This window comes from Rhodnius prolixus, unplaced genomic scaffold (assembly GCF_049639745.1).
Source record: "Rhodnius prolixus isolate KJV_2025 unplaced genomic scaffold, Rpr scaffold_6, whole genome shotgun sequence".
In the NCBI taxonomy this organism is placed as follows: Eukaryota; Metazoa; Arthropoda; class Insecta; order Hemiptera; family Reduviidae; genus Rhodnius; species Rhodnius prolixus.
The window spans coordinates 42,769,853-42,794,697 of NW_027411634.1; the positions used below are offsets into that span (position 1 = coordinate 42,769,853).

General features: G+C 34.5%; 2 protein-coding genes across 6 annotated transcripts in view; one reads left to right on the forward strand and one right to left on the reverse strand.

The window, feature by feature from the left end:
* Positions 1-13: 13 nt before the first annotated feature.
* LOC141460973 (transcription factor E2F8-like) lies at positions 14-8,521 on the reverse strand. The gene is made up of 8 exons (XM_074141513.1): positions 8,367-8,521; positions 7,954-8,198; positions 6,399-6,543; positions 6,220-6,318; positions 4,689-4,847; positions 4,366-4,561; positions 2,289-2,366; positions 14-1,631 (listed from the first exon to the last, which is right to left on the reverse strand). The coding sequence occupies exons 2-8, from the start codon at positions 8,190-8,192 to the stop codon at positions 904-906; spliced, it is 1,644 nt and encodes a 547-aa protein (XP_073997614.1). The 5' UTR covers positions 8,193-8,198; positions 8,367-8,521; the 3' UTR covers positions 14-903.
* Positions 8,522-8,609: 88 nt separating this feature from the next.
* LOC141460970 (ankyrin repeat and BTB/POZ domain-containing protein 2) overlaps positions 8,610-24,845 on the forward strand; it is a 34,341-nt gene continuing 18,105 nt past the window's right edge. For 2 of the 5 annotated variants that reach the window (XM_074141507.1, XM_074141508.1), the window contains exons 1-2: positions 8,660-8,885; positions 11,656-11,851. The gene's annotated coding sequence lies outside the window, so the exon portion shown is untranslated. Of the gene's footprint in view, positions 8,886-11,655; positions 11,852-24,845 lie in introns of all 5 variants that reach the window. The other 3 variants (XM_074141505.1, XM_074141509.1, XM_074141510.1) reach the window with 2 other exon arrangements.

The following is a 24,845-nucleotide window of genomic DNA, read 5'->3' on the forward strand; positions in this document are numbered from 1 at the left end:
ATTCGCGCAGAGACCATTTGGATTTGAAATATACAGTTTTAGCTTCTCCAACAAATTCCGCTTTTGAGTTTCTAAAAACCACCTTTTTCGAACTCAGAAAACGTTTCAAACATTGAACATTGAGTTGAAAACTTGGATAAAGACAATTTAGACACCATCCAACTTCCGCTTATGAAGGGGTAAGAGAAGAAAGTCGTTAGAATTTTGTCACATCTATGTAATTAAAATAAAAAATATATTTTTTTTATATTCATTTATTTATATTTTTTCTATTGCAAAAACTCTTAATACAGTATATCCCACACGCTTGCACATTAAGACAAATTGACTTTTTTTAATAAATTAAACTTCTTATACAAATAAAAAAAACTTTGCTAACCCAGAAATAAGTTTTATCTATTGCTTTAAAAATTAAAACCTCTATAGTGCAAGGTAGATGAGGTAGGAGGAGTTAGTAAAGTTTGAAAATAAAACATGTCCCCTTTAAAAGCAGTAAAATAAAAAAAAAAAGATTTAAATTGTAAAAAGAAAAAGTCAGATGGAATTCAACTAGCTTACAATACAATGTCTAAATTCCAAGATATGTTAAATTTTCTATAAATAAATATAATGCTATAAAAGAAAATATTGATTTTTCTTTCTTAAATTTAACAAAATATAGTCTTTGGAAAAGTAAATTTCATATAATGTTTCTCATAAAATATAAATTTATATATTTTCTTTTACTTTCCTTTAAATTTATAGATAGTTTTTTTTTTCATAATAGATAGATCTTTATAATATTTAAATATATTTATATAAATAACTCTGTGCTTTATCTTTTTTGTTTAAACTTAATTATTAGAAATGACTACGTAATACAACCATTGCACATAGTATATTTCCCACGTATAAAAACTTATATCATAACGCGTACAATTGCACAGTATTTCCTTTTTTTAGCACTTTATAAACACCACCATTTTGTATATCTGATATTTTTGTTGGACGGATTACTTTAATTTTTGTTGGCGCAATCGACTGAGCAAAATTAGATAATTTATTTAATACTATTTTATTATTATTGCTTTGTATTTCTGATATTTTCATTTCACTAGGGATCAGTTTTAAAGATTCATTTGATGAATCATCATTAATGGAGAAAGATTGATGAGCATTCCAATCTGTTCTCAACTGTGCATCATCTCCATATTCCCTATTATTCTCTTCTAAACGTGCCAATTTACTGAAACTCGTTCTAAAATTGGAATATCTACGCGCTCTATTGAACATGGGCTGCATTTGTATGACGGTTGTTACAGGAACATTCTGATTATTAGTACTACAATCATTATTATTTAATGGTAATGCACTGTTCTCTTTAATTTGTAATTCATTACATTCTAAACGAAATGAATGTTTTGGTGCTTTAATAAATGAATTAACTGTGCCCACAGATTTCACAACAAATGGTGAAGGAAACAGTTGTTTCTTAGCATTACAGTGCGTCCTATTCAAGTCTGTAGATTTTCTTTTGATGGAGGTTATAGGTGAGGATAAGGTTCGACAGTTCTCTTCTTCAATCTCCGTACATACAACTTCCAATATTGAGTTTAGTTTTGATACAGTCGGCGGCACGTCCACAGAAGAATCTGTAACAAAAGTACAAACAAGATTGTTGTTTAAAGTGCAGCTGGATAACACTGTAGTAATATTCACTAAAACCTTTCCTCATTTAAATGGGAAATCCGGCGGAGATGTTTTCGGATACCGTGTTGTCCCTATCTGGTGAGATGGTCATGTAAGTCGCATGCTGATCCCCTAAGTAATTTATCTCTCTGGTCAAAATCTACAAAGGCTACAGATGGAGGAGTGACCCTCTTAGCAGCCGAGTGGTCCTCACACAAGTTCCAGTGCAAGTCCTTTCCCAATACTGCTTAACGACCGCCCAAGAGGCCCCTTACATCAGCCAAAATTTTAACGCCAATCTTCCCTGATTAGAAACTAACAGTCGTTGCTACCTTTCCTAGCGCCACCAAAAACGTGGATGAAGAAGACGTAACCATGAAGGAAGTTGAACTTGCCAAGGACGAGAGATAATCAATATTATTTCGATAAATTAGATAATTTTTTCTTTCTTTCATTGTGAAAGTTACAGGTTTTAATTTTTAGCTTGGCACGTTGTAATAATTGCAGTTAGAACATTTCCGAAAAGAAGCTAGTGCACTTTTTCTAGAAGATTCCGCCTTTGTGTCCATTAAATACTTACAAATCTAGAGCTAATAATACAAATATTTCCTAATAATTACCTGAATTAGTGTCACCCAGGTCACTTGCCTCGCACGCTCCCATACAGGGTAATCTTTCTGGCATTAGTTTCTCACAGTCTGAAACAAAAAAACATATGGCGACATATAGAAACTTAAATAAGTCACTGGGTGCTCTACAAACAGGATGTAGCAGTTTGAATTTCACCCAAACAAAGGATGTGATTCTACAGCGCGTTAGCGACTATATAGTTCAGGAACACCTGGTTCGAATCTCATTCGATCTCGTAAAAACGGCTATTAAGATGTAAAAAAGAGCATATAGATTAGATTTAAAGAGATATGACAGCTAAATGTTAATAACATGTATTATTGCTCTCGAATGATACTATCTCGTATAGTATCGGCCGAAATGACATCAAGAGAATTACGGAAAATAACGAAGGAGGCTCTCTTACAAACAATTCAATTAATACTAAACATTAGGATACATTTTACAGGAAGTACTTTCAATTATAGTGTAACGACATCTAATTCCGGGCAGAGGATACTACGACTGATCTCATCAATACTCTTCAAAAGAAAAATTACCGTTCCAAGCTAATGCAGTTTGATGTAGAAGGAGAGTTGCATTTACTTAGCCGATTGAATAAGGAAGAAGAAAACGAAAGAACATTAAAAGTCAATGAGGCTTATACACGGCTCAGACTAGACAGAAACAGTGTATACTTCCATTTTAATTAATTCAATTACAAAAATTAAGTGTAAAAAACAAATATATAATAATTTTTGTCCTTAATGAAAAAACAAATTTGACATGATTAAAACTGATAATATACAGGGTGACCAAAGTTATATGCTCCACCCACTTTTTTTTTAACGGCGGGAAATTTCGAAAAAATGAAAAACACGTATTTAATCCTTTTTAGTCTAGTTTATTTTCAGTGATTGACCCATTTTTTTTAAACCCTTGTATCTCAAGATACAGCATCCAACTTTTGTTTTTCAAATGGAACGTTATATTTTTTGTTGCATATTTTTATAGTATTTGAGCTCCTAAAAAAAAAAAAAATTTTTTTGAAATCGGTTAAGTTTTTCAAAAGTTATGGTAATTTAAAATATGAAAAACAAATTTCAGTTTATTGTCAAAATTACGTTTTTTTTTTTTAAAGACTGTTCAAGCTGGGCACTATCAACGGATAGGCAAGCCAAAACTCTGGACTCCCACGCTTTGGTTGTAGCAGCACTTATGGTAGCGAAGTCAAGATCTAGGCAGGCTAGAGTTATTCGACGTTTCACATCATCGACTGAAGCCACGGGATTAAGGATACTTTACACTTTATTTTTTAGGTATTCCCACAAAAAATAGTCCATTGGGGTTAAGTCCAGAGATCGAGGTGGCCATTGGATGGGACAATGAGTCTCTAAACACTTTTCATGGAAATTTCTGTCCAGGTAACCTCGAACCACTATCGCATTATGTGCCGGGCAACCATCTTGTTGAAAATACATACCTAGCCGACGTTGTAGAAAAACATCTTCAAGCAGAACTGGCAAAATGTCTCTTTAAAAAAGTTAGATACCTTGCACCAGTTAATTCTCTCTGTAGAAGTATGGGCCGATTAGTTGATTTCCTAAAACTCCACAACAAACGTTTGTAGAAAAAAACAACCTGAACGTCGAATAACTCTAGCCTGCTGCTACAAGCAAAGCGTGGGAGTCCAGAGTTTTGGCTTGCCTATCCGTTGATAGTGCCCAGCTTGAACAGAGTCTTTAAAAAAATAACGTAATTTTGACAATAAACTGAAATTTGTTTTTCATATTTTAAATTACCATAACTTTTGAAAAACTTAACCGATTTCAAAATTTTGTTTTTTTTAGAAGCTCAAATACTATAAAAATATGCAACAAAAAATATAACGTTCCATTTGAAAAACAAAAGTTGGATGCTGTATCTTGAGATACAAGGGTTTAAAAAAAATGGGTCAATCACTGAAAATAAACTAGATTAAAAATGATTAAATACGTGTTTTTCATTTTTTCGAAATTTCCCGCCGTTAAAAAAAAAGTGGGTGGAGCATATAACTCACCCTGTATATAAATAACTATAGTGCTTTACCTGAACGATCAACATCTATCGTAGGGCCGCAATATTTAAAAGCAGGTTTCTTCATGACTTTATAATGGTACCGTCTAATGAGATCTAAAGCCTCCAAAACATTTGCTATATCGTACAGCCTTCGCATTCCAGTTTTTTCTTGGACATCACCAGTCAGTATAAGCTTTGATATGGTGCACATGTTCAGGGCAACATCCTTGAAAAATTAATAAATAACATAAGTAATTATGTTTGTATTTCTGTATACAAGCTGCGTGCAAAATGCAGTTGAAGTCAAAACTTTAAAAGCTCTTTACTGAAAATAATAGAATTTAATTACTAACATCATTACAGACAAGGAAGAGCATGATGAACTTTTGGCAGAGTATACCAATTCGATTTTCTTCAAAAACGGAACGATCTCCTCTTGTAATTTTTATGTAAGCAGAATCAGACTCTTTAGATTCGCAAGGTGTTAACTGATTTTGAAGCACAGCACTGATCTAAAAAATAATAAATCAAATAAAAAGTCATAATTATGTGGAAATTTGATTTTTCGCTAGTCAATCTATTGTTGCTGGAACAAATACCATAGCTAAAAAAATGATTGAATCCTCTAACCCACTTTTGCTTTTTGTACTCTGCTCTGGCGACTGAATAGATCGTTAAGTCCCCCACCTTAGCATCCACCATTGAAGAAACAAAGCACTAAACTGTATTAATAAGCAATTTTTTTTTTTTAATCTCCAATGTTTACTCGTATGGATGAATAAACCAACCAAAATTGCAAACATTCTTGAGAATAATCTTACTGTACAAGTCAACAAGGAGTAGACATTAGTCAATAAGGATAGACATAAGTTATTTTTAAACGGAAACAATTCGTTTGTCATTGTTACTTAGAATTCATTTGTTGATTTTAACCGTAGTAGCAAGCCTTTTAATGTTTCTATAATCAGAAATTGAGTCATCAGACAATTGTATAGATAATATGGTGGCCCACACTATCAGCCTTGTTTAGTGCAGTTTTAAACAAATGTTAATAAAATAAATTTAGTAACTAATCCTGACAAGCTGAACTGTTGATAAAATGTGATTGATTCCGCAGTGATGGACGATGGTTTATGCCATCACTACCACGCATGATAGCATTATTTCTGACAAGTTTCGGATATACAACCATCATTAGAGGTATCTAATGGAAATCAACTTCTCTATAACAACCCCTGGTAATTGATGAAAATCTGAAACTGGTCAGAAACAATTGCTTGCTACACGTTTAAAATCAACGATAATATCCAGCACTGCGATCCCAACTAAATTTTCTTAAGAATTATTTTAAAAAGCTAGGTTTCTATCTTTATAAATTAAAATAATAAAATTTAATAAGTTTGTTCCACTTAGCCCAAAATATGCGAAAATCAATTTAACATTTTCAACTTGTTAAATAATAAGCTTAAAGGAATATTATGGCGATACTTCATTCCATATCACTTATTTCGTTTAATGCAGCTAGTAAAACCTTTCAAAGCGATAGCTTCAATACCGATGGATACTAAGAATAATGGCGTCAACCTTGTTAAACCTTTACTCTTATCTTATCGGACAAATTTATTAAATACCCTTTGAAATTTCCAGAGTCTACAGAATTATTTTATCAGTAGCTATTTCTCATGTAAAACTTCTAATTACCAGCTTATAAGTTCAAACCCATATCATTAGTTTATAAAACACACACACACACCCAAGTATATTTATGAAAATGTATTGTTGATAAGATAAAGTTTAAGTTAAACTAGTATTTTCTATAATATTCATGTTTATATGTTTTGAAAGAAATTACTTCATTGATTTATTTCAATTTACATTAATTACCTGTTCATCGAACTTATTAATCAATGCATAAGCCTTTAATTGAGTCAGTAAGCGCGTTAGGTTTTGATTACCATACCAAGTGTATTTGTCCTTACACACCTGCATGAAACAAAGAATAAGAAAAACATTTCGAGCGTAACTAAAAGTTAAAAAAACACTGGACCATAAAATTCATGTACCTTAACAGCCATATGGAGACTAGAAACTACATTTATTATATCATATACCCTTCTTTTTTCAATGCCAAGCGATAATGCCAAGTTGCCTAATGATATCTGCTGATATTCTCCCACGGGAATGTCTAACTTATACAAAAGAAGAAATCTAAAACAGAACACTCATTTAGTAGACAAGTCTGCGAACACTTCCAATTATTATTACAATTTTAAAAAGTTTGATAGGAAAATATGAAAACAAAATATTACATATTGACTAGCGCTTTTTACTGTAATGAACGTGTACATAAACTATGTTCACTTGTATTATAACATTTAATGTCAAGGAAAATAAATAGTCACTTTCGGTTCGGCTGGATGCTATTCCATAATTTTTAACTTCTTAACTCTCCTAGCATAAACGATCAGATGGATGAATAAAATATTAAATTAAAAAAAGTGATTTTAAGTGATTTAAATTAGGAAAACCAAATGAAGCTCTAAAGACATTGGAAACACCTCATTATTCTCCAAGTCTCAATCGCATTCAATGGGGCTACATTTGAAACCGCAGTAATGAAAAAGTTCTTAATCAAAATGTCGAATCAGAAGGAACTAAAACGGAAAATTTACGTTTTAATGTAACAATAAAATCGGCTACTAAAGTGAGGTTATAAAAAAAAGGAACAATTCAACGGTTCGCTTATTGACATAACTCTTTCACATTTATATTTGTCATTTTTTAAGTACAAATAATTATTGCTATATTCAATGCTAATGCAAGTAGACAAAGTAATGTCACCTTCGATCTCAGAAGAGGAACGGAAGTGCGTCTTTATTGAAGCGACTTTTTAGTTTTCCCGCTTTCTTTTCTCGCAAATGACTCCGATTTATTAAATATATAATATTAAATATATTTATTAAATTATTTACTCTTCCTAAATAGGCATTTTAATTTTTTTTTACAAAAGTTGGTTTTTTAAGAGAACCTGAAGGAAGTTCAAGATCTCTACAGAGCCACTTCAACACAATGTATGATTGCTAAATTTATAGGTCTACAGAAATTTTGTGGAACCTTTGAAGATGAATTTTTCGGAAAGTTTAAATAAATTTCAACTTCATTCCTACAAATTTGAAATAAGACGTGGACCAAACAAGATCACCATCCGAGGATGGCATTGCCTAAAAAAACTGAGGATTCCAACAACTAGTGTTAACGAGCCTTATCAAATTGCAAAATAATGCTTCTATATATTATATGATAACATGAACCACATATTAGAAGGCAAGACCTTCTTTGCTCAAAATAATCCGAAATTGGTTACTTTTATCATTATAAACAACGAACATGATGAACAGAGTATACCAACTCGATTGGTTTCCAAATGCGTCATATATCGTGTAAAACTCCAGTCCATACTTTGATTTCATGTTTATATATCAGACTTTTTAAAATTGTATTAAGAATAAACAAAATGGAGGTGTACGACTTTTTTGACTAACTGTATAATAATGATAAGACACATAATATAATAATCAACATCATAATAATAAAGAAACATTTTTTGAAGATACTAACTTTTTGCAGATGAAACTAAGTGACCTCAATCTTCTAGATGGTTTACTATCAATTCTTATATCACGGTTTTCCAAACGTTCTCCATCATATTCTGTATTTTCTCCGACAGAAAAGTGACTAGTAGCGACTTTAGTTAGTAACTTTAAATTAGCCATAGGCGAGACAGGCGAACCTCCGTTTTGATTCAGATTGCCAAGTATTGTCCTTTTTGGAGGACTACAAAATTCTGGCCTGTCCATCCTATCCTGGAGGGAAAACAATGGCCATTAACCCGAAAAAAAAAATAGAATTGTGATGACTAAGTAATTATAGGTTGGAGTTTGCAAACTATGCAGAAAAGTGTTCCTTTTCTAAAATTCCTTTTTAATGTTTCAGATGAGCAAACCAATAAATTAAATGAACAATGTACTTACTAGTTGGAATTAGATGGCACTACGAACCGATGGGCGATGTTCTCGTACTTTCTCACTTTTTCATTTTGCACGATAGATATGTAATTGTTAAATGCATAGCACTTGGTGCACTATTGACACGGTAACAAGCAACCGTTTGGCGCGACTCACGTGAATGACGTAGACGCTTTCAAAAGCGACGCATGCGTCCTGATTGGCGCCCATTCCTGTAATCAGTGACAGTTGGGTGCTGCGATCTTGAGGTTGCCTGAAGAAGCTACTATTGAAAACACAAAGCAACATCATGACCAGTTTGGGAATAGCTTAAAATCGGAAGGTAATAATTCTGTGGTGCTTCTTGCTTTCCGCGTAAATTATATGAGCTTATATGCTCTTATTGTTTTCAATTAATGAAATGAAATGAATATTTAATGACATTTATGCTTTACACTCGTTATTGGTTTTGCGTGGAATATATACGGATTTTGAGTGAAAGAATTTAATCGCTAAACATGACGACGCTACTCGCCATCATTCCAAGTAAGAAAGGAGATCAGTATTACATTACAATTAAATTATGTTTAAATTTATTTTTTGGAAACTCCATCAATAAAAAATCTTGCACGAACACTCGATTGATTTTCTTTCATCCCAATTGATATAATTAAATTCACTTTAAAAAAAGTTTGTATTTGAACGAAAAATATCTTAAAACATAATTAATTCTGTAAAGTTCCACACTTCAACTCAATCGATTTTCTTTAAATTTAAAATTAGGTTACATATTTAATCTATTATTTTATACACACATTAAGGCAGTATATTCAAATAACATTCCAGTAAGATTTTCCTGAGGCTATCCCCTTTTCTCCGAGAACTGCGGATAAAAGAATTATTTATTTGTAAAACAAAATTACTTCCTTTCTAAATGAATGTAATGATCGATCAAAGGTTCCATGAAAAGCATTCAGAAAAATGGTACTTCGTTAAGAAAAGAGTGGCTTTTCTTCGTTAAGTTACCGTCACAGTTCCACTGTGAATTTTCGTTGTGACACTTCATATTTCGCTAAGCTGTGGCACTTTATATTTCGTTTATTTAAAAAGAAGTGTCTGAGCATCCTGCAACTTATCCATTTTTGAGCTTAGGTTCCCAAAGAACATTTTTTGGGTGCCCGGGGACCACATAATTAATATTTCCGGTAAAAATTTGACATCGGAAGAAAGCAATTTTCACCAGTAAGAGAAATTAAAAGGATTTTCACGAAATGTTTTAAATATAGTTTTACATCTAAGTTTATCAAATTTAAAGAAAAAATTGAACTTTTATTTAGTGAATTTATAAATTAATGACTTAATTCTAATAAGTAATCGGAAAATTCTTTCAGTGAAGTCGCTTCACCAATTTTTTTTAAAAAAAAACCTATTGTCGCATTCTCCTTAAGGAACGTAGTTGAAATATCAAAATTTTAACTTTCCACTTTTTTTCGATTTTTAGTTATGGCTACATATAAAAATTTGTGTATCATGTATTTTTGACTCAGAGGTCATCTTATCGGATGTTTCTAATAGAAAACTCATCATCGAAAATTTACTAGATACAAATTGATATTAAGGAATTTATTTAAATCAATTAACAATTGTGCGTGAATAATATTTTTTCGCGTAATCATTATTACAAAAGTAACTATTGGGCCCTCATAAAATAAGAAAAGAAATAGACAAAATAACAGTAGGTCTTAAGGGAAGCACCGTCGGGGACGAGGAATTCCCCCTGGGCGAAACAGGTCCTGCAAGAAGACGCCCGTCTCGTCGTAAAATGATTTCTCGTCACCCTCAATACGAAGACACACAACATTCCTAAACAATCCACACTCACCTTCTGTGCGCACTCGCCTCCTTGTTCATTTAAACAGATTCCATTTAAAGTTCAGGTGCTTGCTTTTTAAAGGTGCACGGGGATTAACTAGAATAAGTATTTATATTCATTAAAATATTTCACTTAATTGAAAATTGTGGTTGGAGTCAAATTTCTTACACTAGTCTATAGAAAGTAAATCAAAGCCAAACGGTACCGTGGCCTGCTATATTGTAATAATCAGTATGGTAATGAAACCAGTTTTCTAATTTTTCCCTGTTGATGTTTTTTTTTTAAACTTACTACTGTTACAATTAATTAATTTTTGCACAAATTTATTGTTTACAATCTGGTACACCGACTTGGAATTGGTGGAGTTCTCACAAGTATAAGAGAAATGTTCTTTTCAGACTGAATAATTAATTTTTTTTTTTTTTTCTTTTAATGTTTAGCATTCGCGGAACCCATAACTAAAATGCCGTGCTCTTACCAGTAATTATCTTTCATTAGTTACTTTCTGTTAGTAGGTTCATTAAAATAGATGAAGTTTATTTTCTATACTTGTGAGCGAGCTTTAATGACAGCAGCAATGGCGGTTGTTTCATGGAACTCCTGTAACTTATCCACCATCAGGTGGTCGTATCATGGTGTAGTGACCGCACTGAGCTATTATTCGTCAAATTTGAGCTAATAGTAGTCTAAGTAGGAAACAAGAAGCTTTGTAGATGCGAAAGCGATTAATGAGAGCCAATTAGTACTGAATTTGAATCAATGAAAGAAAAAAAAGGGCACTTTGAAAGAAAGTCTTAAGTGCACCTTCCCTTGGGAACCTTCTAAATGAAATATCAAGCCTTAAGTGAGGCATGTGCCCTGCAAACTTGAAAAAAAACCTGTCGTGAGTTTCAAAAAAATTGAAAGCAATATCCTTTAGGAAGTTCATGGTTTCAGCCATTCTGGTTCTTTCAAAGAGAACATGAGCTATATAATTGTATAATTTTTATAAATGTTTAACTAAAATTGCGAGTTAGAAGAATATATTCCACATTAACACTACATAACTTACCATTTGGAGTTTTACCATTAAAAAACCTCTTTTACCATAAATTCTAAATTTAAATAAAATTTAATTGGCGTTAGGGAAAGTGAAGCGAGTGTTCAAAAATTTTCTATAATTAGTTATTTCTTGCAGCTTCTGTTTGTTTTCCTAAAATGATCTAGTTTATAATAATTAGATAGATTTTGTAATGCAGAGAGGTGACATAAATATTTCTTTTTCCGCGCCTAATTGTGTGCAAACTTAAAAGTGTATTTAATTAAAAAAGTCTCTTTATGAAAGTGCCATACACTTTCTCTTAAATGGAAAATAGGCTAGTTTTCTTCAATTATGAAATTTAACATGAAAAATGAACGATGTAATGCAGTTTATTAATAAACGAAATATGCTCTTTGTTTAAGGAGAATTCCTGGCGTAAAGCTAAAGCAATGCTTAGATTCCAGTACTTATGGTCAAAAATCGTAATATCTTAAAAAAAAAAAAAAATCAAATTGTGTTTGATGAGTGTGCAAGAGATGTCTCAGAACAAATGTTTTTGAACTGTTCAGTTGAAAGCAGCGGACAGTAGTGGCGGACCCTTAGCTCGACTCTTTGAAGGTCAGTGTCCCTAAGTTCTTCTTTCTTGTTCGCTTGAATCTAAGTACTTAACTCTTCGCCTTTCACCGTCCACAATATCACTTACATCCAAGTTCCTCCTCCTTATGGAGTGCCTGTACAGTAATAATTATTGTTAAAGTCGAAATTTCTCAGCTAAAGTTGTTTATATATTTTTATATTCTTTTCTTAGTTCTCGTAATAGTTCTTTTAAAGGCACTTTTTGTAGGGTTTTCTTCATAGTGGATGAACAATTCTACTATGAAATGAGCTATAATAAAGTTGGATATTATTGTTTTGAATTGCTGATGTGGAATAGCCAGCAATCTCTGGAGGCGGATTAGCTGTCGTAGATAGTGTCCAATAGTGGGATGAAGGTCACTATTGATATATCGAAATTAATCCACTATAGCAATTATTTATGATTTTGAACACCACCCAGTAGGCCTACATCCGGGTCCAGTAAATATCTTGGACTTCTATTTTTATTCATTTTTAAGTGAAAGGAATTGATTCATGTTTTGTTGGAGGAAAATAATAATTTACAATGAAGGGAGTTGAAAAATACATCAGTTACGATGTGGGTGCATTGTCCAAGTAATTAAAACTGTCCACTTTATCTACTTTATTAAAAATACAATGATACAGAACTAAACCCTCTTATCATTCCGTCGAAGGGAGGCCAAAATTGGTTCTGGGACGGAGCAGCATTGTGGGTTTGGCGTGAGTTAGACCAGTTATTATGTACATTTTCGGCGTGTAGGGCGAATTTTAATTCTTTAAAGGAGATTCGCTGACTTATTGTTGTCTGTGACAATGCACCGCCATCCTGATTGTGGCACTTCCCTTTCCCATGAAATTAGTCTTCATACTCACACTACTTTCTTTTACAAAATCAAATTACACAGACCTGCGTGTTGGTGAGAAGTTTGAGGAAAATCGTTCCAGAGTAAATCTGTTTTTTAGGAAAATGTGTTTTGTAAAGAGGTGAATCATTCTCTGATGATGGTTGAAAATCCGAAAGCAGTCAGAAATAAATAAAAAAAATACTTGTGCGATATTAAAGAGACTCAATTTGAAAGGAATATTAGGCAAAACTGAAGAACAAATCCTTTCAGCTATTAGCCCTTTTTAGATTAGCTGATCGCTCTAAATACATTTCTTATAAACTTGGATTTCTAGGTTAGCGAGGAATCGGTCAAATAAAAAACAAATATTGCCCTCTTCAGGGCCTGGATATTACAAATACAAACAATTCAGTAACACGGAAAATCAGTAAAAAAACAGTAATATAAAAATAAAATGAAATAAAATAAATAAATAATGAATTACAATAAATTTTTATAATTATTGAAAACTTACGTGGCTATGCGGGTTGGTTGAGTTATTGTAATTTATTATTTACTTATTTATTTATTTTATTTCATTTTATTTTTATATTACTGTTTTTTTTACTGATTTTCTGTGTTACTGAGTTGTTTGTATTTGTGTATTTGTAATATCCAGGCCCTGAAGAGGACAATATATTTGTCGAAACGTTGGCAAAGAGACGAGTTCGTTTTTTAATTGACCAATTCCTCGCTAACCTAGAATTCCAAGTTTAACAGTTTACGGTCACGAAACCTATATATTTACATTTTTTATTTCAACACCCTTTTGCCAACAGTAAACATTTCTAGTTTGTAAAAATTAGCCAAGTTAATGAAGAATATACCCCGGAGATAGTGGGTTAGTTATGGAATGTAGGATTGTGGAAAAATAAAAACTCCAGCAGGTCTCCGAGTACTGCGCTGTTTTTGTCCGTCGATTTCCAAGGACCCACCAGGTCTCCTGTGTCAAACATCTGTTCCACATGTCTGCCCACCTCATGCTGGCCATACCTTTCCACAGTTTACATCTACTGGTGCTATTACAATATTATTATTTACAATTTTTTTTTTGGTGAAGTAGCAGAAGGCGGTTCGTCAGTTGCCCACGTCCAGTTGCCACGGCCTTCGATGTTGTAATAATTCTGGCATTGATTCAGTTTTACTTAATATTGATTTGTGAATCCTGCTGCCCTCTGTTGAAAACTTTTAATCCGAAATTGTCGTCATATTTCCATAAGCTTTCTTCATTTTCTTCCGAAAACAATTTAAGCTCTTCTTTTTTTAAATTTCTCTCGCTAAAAAGAAGAAATTTCTATTAAATAAAATAAGGAAAAGTTTATAAAGGAAGAGGAAACGAGTGTACGTTTGAATGCAGGTGTGAGGTTACAAGGTGAGCTCACATCCTCTATTTCTTCCGTTGGCAGGTCATCCTTGTCCATTACCTAATTAACCTACCGGTTCGAACATCTCAACGTGTTCTTCAAAGTGAAGTAACCATCTATTTACTTCAAAATCTCAAACGCCAGTAATGTTTTTAAGCCATCTAAATTTTATGCAGGTATTTGGAACATTTTGTTCTGGCGAAACACTTGTAAAGATTTATTGAAGGATGGAATTTTGAGAACAGTTTAGCGAGGGAGAATTTCAGTTAAAAGTTTTTAGAGCTTTATATGAACTGAGTACCCCGCCGGCTTTCTGGGCACTGGACCCTGAGAGATCTGCAGTTTTTGGTGAGATGTGAATGTATTGTTAGAGTGTAGTATGTATTTGAAGAAGGCATCCAACGATTTTACTGGACAATCTCTTCAAGTTTCAGATCTACATTTGCAATCAGTGTACCAACTTTCAAAAAACATCAACTGTACAGTAAAGTAAATATTACCAGCTGGTCTATATTGGCCAAAATCACATTGTGGCTTTCTCTGTTAGTATCTTGAAGCAATTTTTTGGCTTTTGATTAATGGCGGATACCCTAAACACACTCGAAGATCTAATAGTACACATAAACACTTTTCGGTTATCTCAGAACGGATCTGCAACGAATTGAAAATCTCCAAGGTTACAAAAATTTAGAGTAAAAACATGCTGCACTTCCTGTCTGCTTATTTTGGTGGGAATTCTTTTTCCTGCGTTACTTTGTGCTGGATGCTAGGGAAAAATAGGGCCGGGAGTTGAGGAGATCGTTCTTGACGCAGCTTGACGTCTATAGAAAGCACACAGAGAGCAGCGCCCCCTCCCAGTGCATTTAAATTCAACACCCACAACAAACTGATCATCAATATTCAGCTGTGTTACACAATTAATTGGCACCACTGCAAAAACCATGCTGCAGAGAGAGAGAGAGATTTCTATTCTATCGTATAGTTCACATTTGCATAAATTTATTAGCGACATTGCTATTCACGTTCATCTTAATTGAAGAAAGCACACAGTAACAAGAGTTGGCCTTTAGCTTAGAAAATCGAATGTGCTATATTAAAACTGTCCGGTAGGACAGTTGTATAAGGGTTGATCATCAAAAACTGCAGGAAAAAGCGTAACGTTGAAAAACACCCAACTTTGACAATTTTTTTCTCTTTTTCTATAAAAGATAAAATTCCCAAATTTTCTTTATAATGTAGGGCAAATCCTCCTTTATAACTGTATTTTTTTTGCAACAACCTAGATCTGATAGATTTCGAGAAAAAAGTTGCCGAAAATGGGCAAAAACGGCATTTTCAAAAATTGTTGTTGTTCTTGTTCTTCTTGTTGTTGTTGTTACCTTTTTTGTAAACTGCGTAGCGCCTAAACGCGCGAACCGATTTTCATGAATGAGGTGTCATTCGATTCGGAATTTTATGTAGATGTGCCTTTTGGGGGTCACGTCTCTGTACATCGAATGGGAGAGGAGCTAGCCCCCTTTATGTAAGACCCCCTCCAAAATTATTATTACTAATTACTCTGTAAAAATCTTGGCCCGATTTTGATAAAATTTGGTAGGATGATAGGGTTAGGGCTCCCCTACATAACATTAAAGCGACGATCTAATCTTACACTTGTTAAGGGGAAGTATAGCAATCGTTTCAAATTATCGACACGTGAACTGATTTTCATGAATAAAGTGTCATTCGAATCGAAATTTTGTACAGATTTGCATTTTAAAAGTCTCGACGCTACGCCTCGTAAGGAGGGGAGTTTGCCCCACCCAAGTAAAGCCCTTTCTAAAACTATTATTACCAATATTTCCATAACGCTTAGTCCGATTTTGATAAAATTTAGCACGAAGAAGTGATTAAAGGTCCTCTACGTGGCAGTGAAGTGCCATCATGCTCTTACACCTACTAAGAGGAAGTCTTGCAACTGTTAAAATTATCAATGGGTGAACCGATTTACATCAATGAATTGTCGTTCGATTCAAAATCTTTGCCTCTTTGCCTTTTTGGGAGAAGTACTGTATTCGCAGTTTGTTTTTCTTACTCCTCTTAAAAGGAAGTACTGAAATCGCAGTTTAATTTTGCTAGTTACGTACAAATACCTTCCTATTTTATTCAAAACGCTTTCTCAAAAAAATTGTTATTGAGGATGGCAACTATAATCATTCTTTATAAAGATTTCTCCAGTGGTAGTTACAGTTCCGACTTAACACCTTTTCAGGTTATAATGATAGAATTGCTTATTCCAAATTTTAAACAAATCTGTAAAGCAGATATGTAACTTTGCAAAATAGACAAAAATGAAAATCTATCCAAAAGGTACAAAAATCTCCTTAACAAAAACTTACAGTTTTAAAAGTTAAGTATAAGGGTTGATTAAACGCCAAAAGGTACACAAATCAGCTAGTACCCAACATTTCATTCATGCTTAGTTCATATAATTTAAGTAATTTTGCTGCATTAACTTTTCCTTCACATTTTTTAGAATTTATTAGATATCACAGACCCTTATGCTGGCCAGTTCATTCATAATATTATTTTGTTATAATTATGATAAAATGTATATTATATCCGTTTTTAAATAGGTACTTTATTTTAACTCTATTCCGAATTATTCTTCGGATTTAGCTTTAATTTGCCCTTTATTCTGAGATGTTACATATATATGCAAAAGTAGAAAAAGACAAAGTTAGAGTCGGCTACTGTTTAAATTTGAATCACGGATTTAAAAGAATATTTCAGTGTTGAATTCGTTTTACCGAAATATTCGTGAGCACAAATAACACACAGTTATAACAAGTAGATTATTCAACAATAATGATTCATTTCTCAATTGTAATTTAATTTAGACCCCCTAATTTTACTTATAGTAAAATACTGGAATAATTAGATGTCCTAAACGTATGCATATCTCATTTATTTTATATTACATGTATACAACATTGTGGGAAGAACACCTAGATTGAGAATGTAATTGAAGAAAACTATATTATTTGCGATAAAGCCAGATAATTATTACCTTTAATTATAAACGTTTGGCTACTACATAAAATAACAATTACTTTAATCGAAGAATGAACTTAAACAGACGATTTAAAAAAATAAATAAAATAAAATAAATAAATAAAATAAACAAAATCATTGATGTATGTTGATGTAAGCATTTTTTAAAAAAGTTTTTGAATTTTATAGCCTCATAATTTTTTTATAATGTTTTCTTTTTAACCTGTAATTAATAGTTTGATTATTATAGATTAATAGATATTAAAGTCAATCTACAGTGCTACTTGAACAAATATTTTGTAGATAAATATGGCCAGCATAAGGGTCTGTGACATCTAATAAATTCTAAAAAATGTGAAGGAAAAGTTAATGCAGCAAAATTACTTAAATTATATGAACTAAGCATGAATGAAATGTTGGGTACTAGCTGATTTGTGTACCTTTTGGCGTTTAATCAACCCTTATACTTAACTTTTAAAACTGTAAGTTTTTGTTAAGGAGATTAAATATCATGGCATACCAGAAATTATTTTTATTTTTGTAAACACTCAAACAAGGTGGAAGCCACAGGGTCTGGTGACAAATGTCAAGCAGGTGAAATTCTCACGCTGCAGGTCATTGGAAGGTCTGTTCGTGTGAAGAACTTACAGTTGGAATTTTGGTCTGTTGATGGAGTTTCTGCCCTAAAAATAGTTGCAGTTGATTCAAGCTTGCCATTATTCCGTTTTAGTTTTACTGTTGTTTCCGGTTAGAAGATTTTTGTGCCTTAAATCGGCAACCGGAAGTGAGAAATTACTCAAAAAATTACTTCGTTTTTAGGGATTGTTTCAAAAGTGGCTCTAAAGTTGCTTTTTAAAATATCTAAAGCTAATAGGTATTACCTTGAATCGTTTACTCGGGAAAATGTTTAATTAATTAGTGGTTCTCATGGTGTACATCTTAAAGAATCGCTCTAGGTGCCACTTTAATACAAGATGGAGTTTTCACCGCCAATACAATAAATGTTAAAAGCATTGCTAGAATATTTGAAGAAAACAGAGGCTCTGAAAGAAGTCCTTTAATGTAGTAAAACAAATTGATTACCTCTCAGTAGATTTGAGATACAAATAGTTATAATTGCAGTGATAGAAAGTCATGTGAGTCACCGTTTGACATTTAAACTCCATGTCCAGAAGGAAGGATCTGTTAGGGACACTTCTTCTCCAGTACCGGCTTCTTAGAGTGTTTCTGTTTCAAATTCCATCATGAAATTCATCTTAAAGAGGGGGACCTTCCACTTCCCTTAAAGCTCATTCATTTAGTGGACCTGTACAGAAGACAATCGACAGTAAGAAATATACCTAGTTTGAAGAAAACCTTGTACTTTGTAAAGAATTATGGTGGAAATTGGTGGTTTGTCTTCAAGGCGTAAATAGGCGCCGAGAGGTGAAGAGATGTACTACGTGAGTTAACTACGCGATCTTGCCGAAAGTGGGGGTAGTTGCAGCGTGTGCAAGATTGCCAGCGACGAGAAGAGTCTCATGGTCACTAACTGCAGCGCTACTTTCACTAATTCAGCCACACTCCAGTGTCGCCAACTGGATGCCTAGATTTGCTGTTTAACTTCTGTACTAATTGCTTTCCGGTCCCTGTTACACTGAGAGGATATCCGGTGTTCATTTAGCTCTACTAGTACTACCAGGACAGCCTTCTAGATCCTAGTGCCGTATATCTCGCCGGTCACTTTCACTCCCTCAAGTTTGACTATCAGCTCTAATTGAAACCTTGTCCGTCGACCTTGACATTTTCACTGGGTAGTTTAGCTCACAGAATTTCGTGTAAATGAAACGGTGCTGATTTCTTGTTTTAAAATTCCCAACTTGTCCTTGACTTCATCTATAGTTTCCTTTTTCGCATCCCTCGAGGAACAACTACTGTATTCCTGGATATTTCTTCCATTTTGAGTTATCGCCGGAAGTACCCGATTCCCTGGGTTGTGTTGTGCCTTTAATTGATGACTATTTTACCGGCCACCTTGAATGGGCTATGACTTTAATTCCTGACACCTTTACTGGACATCGTAGCACCACCTATGGCCAGGTTCAACCTCGTTACACCCTTTATAATCTCTAGCAACCATATTTCTCTCCACTAGAGATTTCTACGACGAGCAAATAATAAAAACTTGCTAGAAAATGTCTGAATGAGAAATGAGCGTGTTTCGTGGGAGGATGCTGTAGCAAAGTCATCTCATTTAGGAAAGCTAGAGAGAGAGAGAAAGAGCCCAAATTGCTTGGATTACTACTGCAGGACAATTTATTAGCTGCAGGAGGTTCTTGCGGAGAAGAGCTCCTGCCAGCTTGTGATGGAACCGGTTTATACTGAGAGGAAATATCTGGCAGAGCTGCGACTTCCAGCTGCGTGCTGCCTCCTCCCGCGGTCCATTCCCACGGGCACTGAGACTCACCCATCAGTGCAGGTGTTGCGATACTAAACAAATTTCCAAAAAAAAAAAAAAAAATCTGCAAAGTTCTTTTATTTAGAGTTGCTCTGAAGATGCAATAAGTTCTGATGTGAACGCTCCCTTAACTTTTACTTACTGCACTCTTCTCTAGTTCTACCATGCAGTTTCATCAATAACATCGATGCAGTTTCATCAATAATATCGAATCTTTGAAAAAAATTTTTTTTCCTTGTAACATATAGTTTAATAATGTAAAGAAAATTATTACTTCCGTTAATACCCTGCATTCAAAGCTTTGTATGTTTACTTCCGTTAGCGCTGTATTTCTATTATTTACATTTCCAGGTAGGCTGTCCACTTTGGGTACCCGTAATGCAGCGAAGCTGCAATCCTGAACCTATAATCATCTTGTTATCCTGTTATCTTTCAGTAAATACAGCTGGTTGTTTTCTCTGGGCGTTACCAATATCTACTAAGCACAGGTCTCCTATTCATTGTATTCTTCAAATTTTTACCTGAACAAAAAATTGAGACAGTACGTCTAGTGGCAATCATTGCATCTAACACTGAAATATTGGCAATATTAGCAAAACTGCAATTTGTTAACTTTTAATGGAAATTTAACTTTTACACAGATTTCTTGAAAATACTTGGAATTTCAATTAAATTTTAAATATGGCGGTAGAAATAGATGTAGTAAATGGAAGCGCTTCTTGTCCAAGTGAAACCTAATCCCAGACATTGGAGCTTTTATCAAAAATATAAAAACTGTCTTACAGAAGTTGGATACAACTAAAAGACTAGAGCTTTAAGGAGGCCATGGAGAGAAAGGATTTACTAGCGCCACATAGTGAGGAATTTAGAATGTGTTCCCCTATTTACGGCCCTGCTGGGTCATTTCCTCTTAATTGCTCTGGATCTTCTTTACTCGAGGAATGTCGTATTTCTACTAATGGCCATTAAGGCGCCCCGATCATTCTTAGCCTTGTTCCTTTTTAAGCAACCAAAAAGCTGCTCCACTGGGTTGCAGGGTGCTCGTCACTTTCCAAGTTATTCCATCTAAAGCTGGACATCGGAAATCTTGAGATGTACGATATTCTTGAGATCCTCTAAAGACGAATGAACTAGATGTGACGACCCGTTTACTGTTACTGCTATGAAATTTAAAGAAAATGGAGCCACTTTTGAGAAAACCCTTCTAAGATAAATTGATTCAGTAAAGGGCAGTTTTGCTGGCAAAATAATTTTTGTTTTGAATTTAAAATATACACAATAAAAGTTCAAATAGAGTTAACTTATTGTAATTTTTAAAAAGTTTATTGGTAATCCTCGACAGACATGAAAATGAACATTTAAATTTATATTATTTCAATATATAAGATGATCGATGCAAAAATTATAATTCAGTGGTTTATGCTTTATCAGATATTCGATATTAATTGGGTTTCTTATTTAAAAAAAGATAATATTTGAAAATGTTTTATTTAGGTATTGTTTTTTGAGTAATTTGAACCCCATGTATTTAATACAACAGTATTTATTTCTTTGTAATAATTAACTAAAATGTTTTACTATTTTTACAAAAATGTTTCTCTGGATGTTACCATTTTTTAAATAACCACATGAACACCATGTCAATCACATTATGTCGCTCACTCAGTCAGCAAGTGTAACACTTGAAGTCAACTTTTCTTCACCAAACTGATACCTATAGGTGTAATGTTAGAAGGAAGACCTAAAGCAAGACTGTAATACATAGAAAGACACGCTCGCTTTGACGGATAAAATCTGATACTTTTGGATTTTCCTGATAAGTTGATTGATTAAGTGAACACCCAATCATTAAAGCGCTTGCTACTTAAGGAACGCAGGAACTGTAATACCTGAAGCGATGATGGTACCAAGTAGGAGCTTTCTGACATTTGTCGCTTGTGAAAACTGTAAGTCCCGGATTTGTGCCTGGATTTTGAAGTAGGAGCTTTCTGACATTTGTCGCTTGTGAAAACTGGAAGTCCCGGATTTGTGCCTGGATTTTGAAGTAGGAGCTTTCTGACATTTGTCGCTTGTGAAAACTGTAAGTCCCGGATTTGTGCCTGGATTTTGAAGTAGGAGCTTTCTGACATTTGTCGCTTGTGAAAACTGGAAGTCCCGGATTTGTGCCTGCATTTTGATCTTAAACAATTTATAATTTTTTTTTTTTTTTTCTCCATCCAAAATTAGTTGAGCGTTATTTTAGAGAAGAGTTGAGTAGTCGAGCTGACAGGGAGATTTCTGTTTGATTATTAACTATAATTTGGACAGGACAGAGATTTAAAGAGCGCGGGCGAGGAGGGGGCCAGCCAGATGATGCGTGCTGTATACCTGTAATTAAGGAGCTGAGCGCCTCCTCCTGAGTTCGCCTCCATTGTGTGAACATCTGGAAGGAACGTAACTTAAACCCTCTCACAAATATTTTTTTTAAACACAACCATAGTAGCGTAGCGTTGGTATTTCATTTGGGTAGACCGCAGTGAGACTTGCCTTTGGTAAAACTACAAAGAAATAGTTTCACTCCCTCATAAGGTGGCACCATGTGGATGATTTCTAAGAAGTCATTATTGCGACGAATTTACATCATTATGCTGCATTGAAACTTCTGTGCGTCATGCGGCTGCACTGATCTGTTGCATAGTATGTGGTGAATCGATATACCATATTTGAACTTTTCTTGAGTTGATGGCCAGTCGACAGAGACGACGGGATCAAATTCACGAATATAGGCCATGCAAGAAGTACATAAAAAGTCTCTGGTAGCCTAGAAGAGCGGCTGATGTTATTCTTCTGGATTAACAGTATACCTCTAGATCTAAAACTTCTGTTAGAAACATTTTCTGGGAGGAAAATTTGATTTAAGACCTGCCAAGAGAAGCGACCGTCTAAAGTTTATCGTCACTCCCAACTTTCTTTGGTTCAAAGAAAATTATTTCACCGGATATTGCTCACCTCTTAATAGATTTTTCCATTTTCTCTAAACATATTTAGATTACATCATACTTACCCTGACAGCTTTTATTTCCGTAAGCGTAAGAATCTACTTTTTAGGCTTTTATATGGTGATAGGAGGAGGTGTGCATCCCTCTAATGTGTCATTTAGTGTCATGTACAAGTTTAATATAAGCTGTACAGTGTTAGAATTTATTATATTATATTCGAAGTTTGGAGAACATGTATAAGTTGGAAGTCTTCAGAATTGTTATAATGAAAAGTACTGTGAGGGGCCTAAATCTGGTTAATGTCGGTTGCTATTCATCTAGACAAATATTCCATCCTATGCCATTGCATAATATGTAGACTGTGGACTATTACAGGTTGAAGACGGATCGGGGTTTTGCAACGATTCCAAGACCCTAAACTGCGTAGTGCGCTGAAGAGAATTATTTGAGCCGCCGAGAGAGTGTGTGGCTGCCCAGAATGACAGATGTCCGGACGGCCAGTGAATGTGAATACAGTCGTGCCACACCAGTTTGCCACAGATTGAACCAGTTCCCCGTTCCTTCCGTCCGTCCGTGCCCGTGTGAGTGAGTGCCGTAGTAAGCAGAGTTGTGCCTGCCCATTCATCATTTACATATCTCCTTTAAACTGAACCTGAATTCAAAGTAACCCCCCCTCCGCAACCACTATCAAAGTCTCGTAATATGTGCCCTCACGGCCATCATTATTAGTTTCCCGCAGTGAGTTGGTACTACTGCGCAGAGGAGAACGGTGCTAAGGTGGCGCTCCTGCACGCTCAAGGAATATTTAGAATTCCAGCGATGTTGGGTTTCTCTTGCTCCGTCGGCCAGTCATTAATTCGTCCATCCCCACCAAGTACCATGCCGCAACTACCATTACGACTATTAAGTTTTTAATTCCACACTAGCCATGTGTAACCCTTTAGGCGGCCTTTAAAATAACAACCTTAGTGTTTGAATTTAATCGGAAAAAAAAACATAGCAGACAAAGTGCATCGTCATGCACGATAATCACCTAATCCGATGCGCAGTATGTTACTAACGTGAGGAATCTTGTGTGTTAATTGGATGCCACTGCTTCCAGTCATTACCCAGAGAGCACGCTTCCAACGTTTCTTTAAAACACGGCTACCACACTTACACCTGAACAAATAAAAATTCCCTAGAAACATGTGATGCAAACTTTTGCCTCGTACAGCTCCAACTCTCAGTTACAGAAACTTAATCAATTCTTACCGACATCTTGTACGTAGTATCGTACATTGCTTTAAAGCGACACTTTAGAGAGAACTGTACTCAAATCCATTCTATAAGTGAACTTCCTGTTGGGGAATTTCCTTTTAAATCGGAATTTGACCAACACATTGAATCCTCCTTGGAAATAGTAGAGTGCTTCTAACGCCAAGATGGTAGTTCAGGTTTTGAAAATAAAAATTGTGGGTTCAGTGGAGTGGCACACCCGGTAACGGATTTTGTCCAAAAGTTCATTGCTGATTCCACATTCATTAGAAGCCGTCGGCATGGATGGCTAGTTAAAGAAGCTGGGGAGAATTTATTGTATCTAGAACCCTATTGCGGGAGCTTTCTTCCCGCAAAACGTTTCAGGGAGGCCAAGAATTGAAGGGGAGAGTTGGCTCCAGGGAGCGATTATCTCTAACTGGCGGCTCCCACTTCTCTTCCTTAGAAAACCTGGAGGAATTGTTTTAGGGATATGAGTGGTCTCTCCTGCAAAATGTGGGAAGGTCAAAGTTTTTTATAATACTCCTTTTTTAAAAAATAAAATGAATAAATAAACTTTATCTTGACTGGGATTCCTGTAAGGATGGCGAGCTGACAGATCTCTGTAGCCAAAGATAGTTCATAAATGCAGCAGCCAGATAAACAAAAATTCTCCAAACTATTTACCATGTAGGTTTTTAGCACATTTAGGGTAAGGAGGATTACAAGGATGAACTTCAGGCGATACTGTGTAGTTCCGGAGATTGAACTTCTAACCGAGTACCAAGGCCAGTGGACAAGTCACGTGCACAATTTAATGGATTCCGGGTGCCGAAGTGGCTTTATTATAGATATGGACTATCTCACCGAATGCGAATTGTATTTGAACTTGTAAATTTATTGTACTAAATCAAGCAACACTTTGTCTTGCGAGCTGTACTTTCCTAATTTAGTAGACATCATAGAGTAGGAGTGCATTGCTGTAGAAATATTTTTTCTCATTAATATTAAAATGCATTTCACACCAAAAAAAGAAGTGTTTTAGTGGAAAGACTGGAAACA

Excerpts from the sequence above, each read along its gene's own strand:
- LOC141460973 (XM_074141513.1), bottom strand. The coding sequence starts at position 8,192 with ATGGACAGGCCAGAATTTTGTAGTCCTCCAAAAAGGACAATACTTGGC. Across the intron at positions 4,848-6,219 it reads TTAATAAGTTCGATGAACAG|ATCAGTGCTGTGCTTCAAAA; the intron begins GTAATTAATGTA and ends ATTATTTTTTAG. Across the intron at positions 4,562-4,688 it reads TCTTCCTTGTCTGTAATGAT|GATGTTGCCCTGAACATGTG; the intron begins GTTAGTAATTAA and ends TAATTTTTCAAG.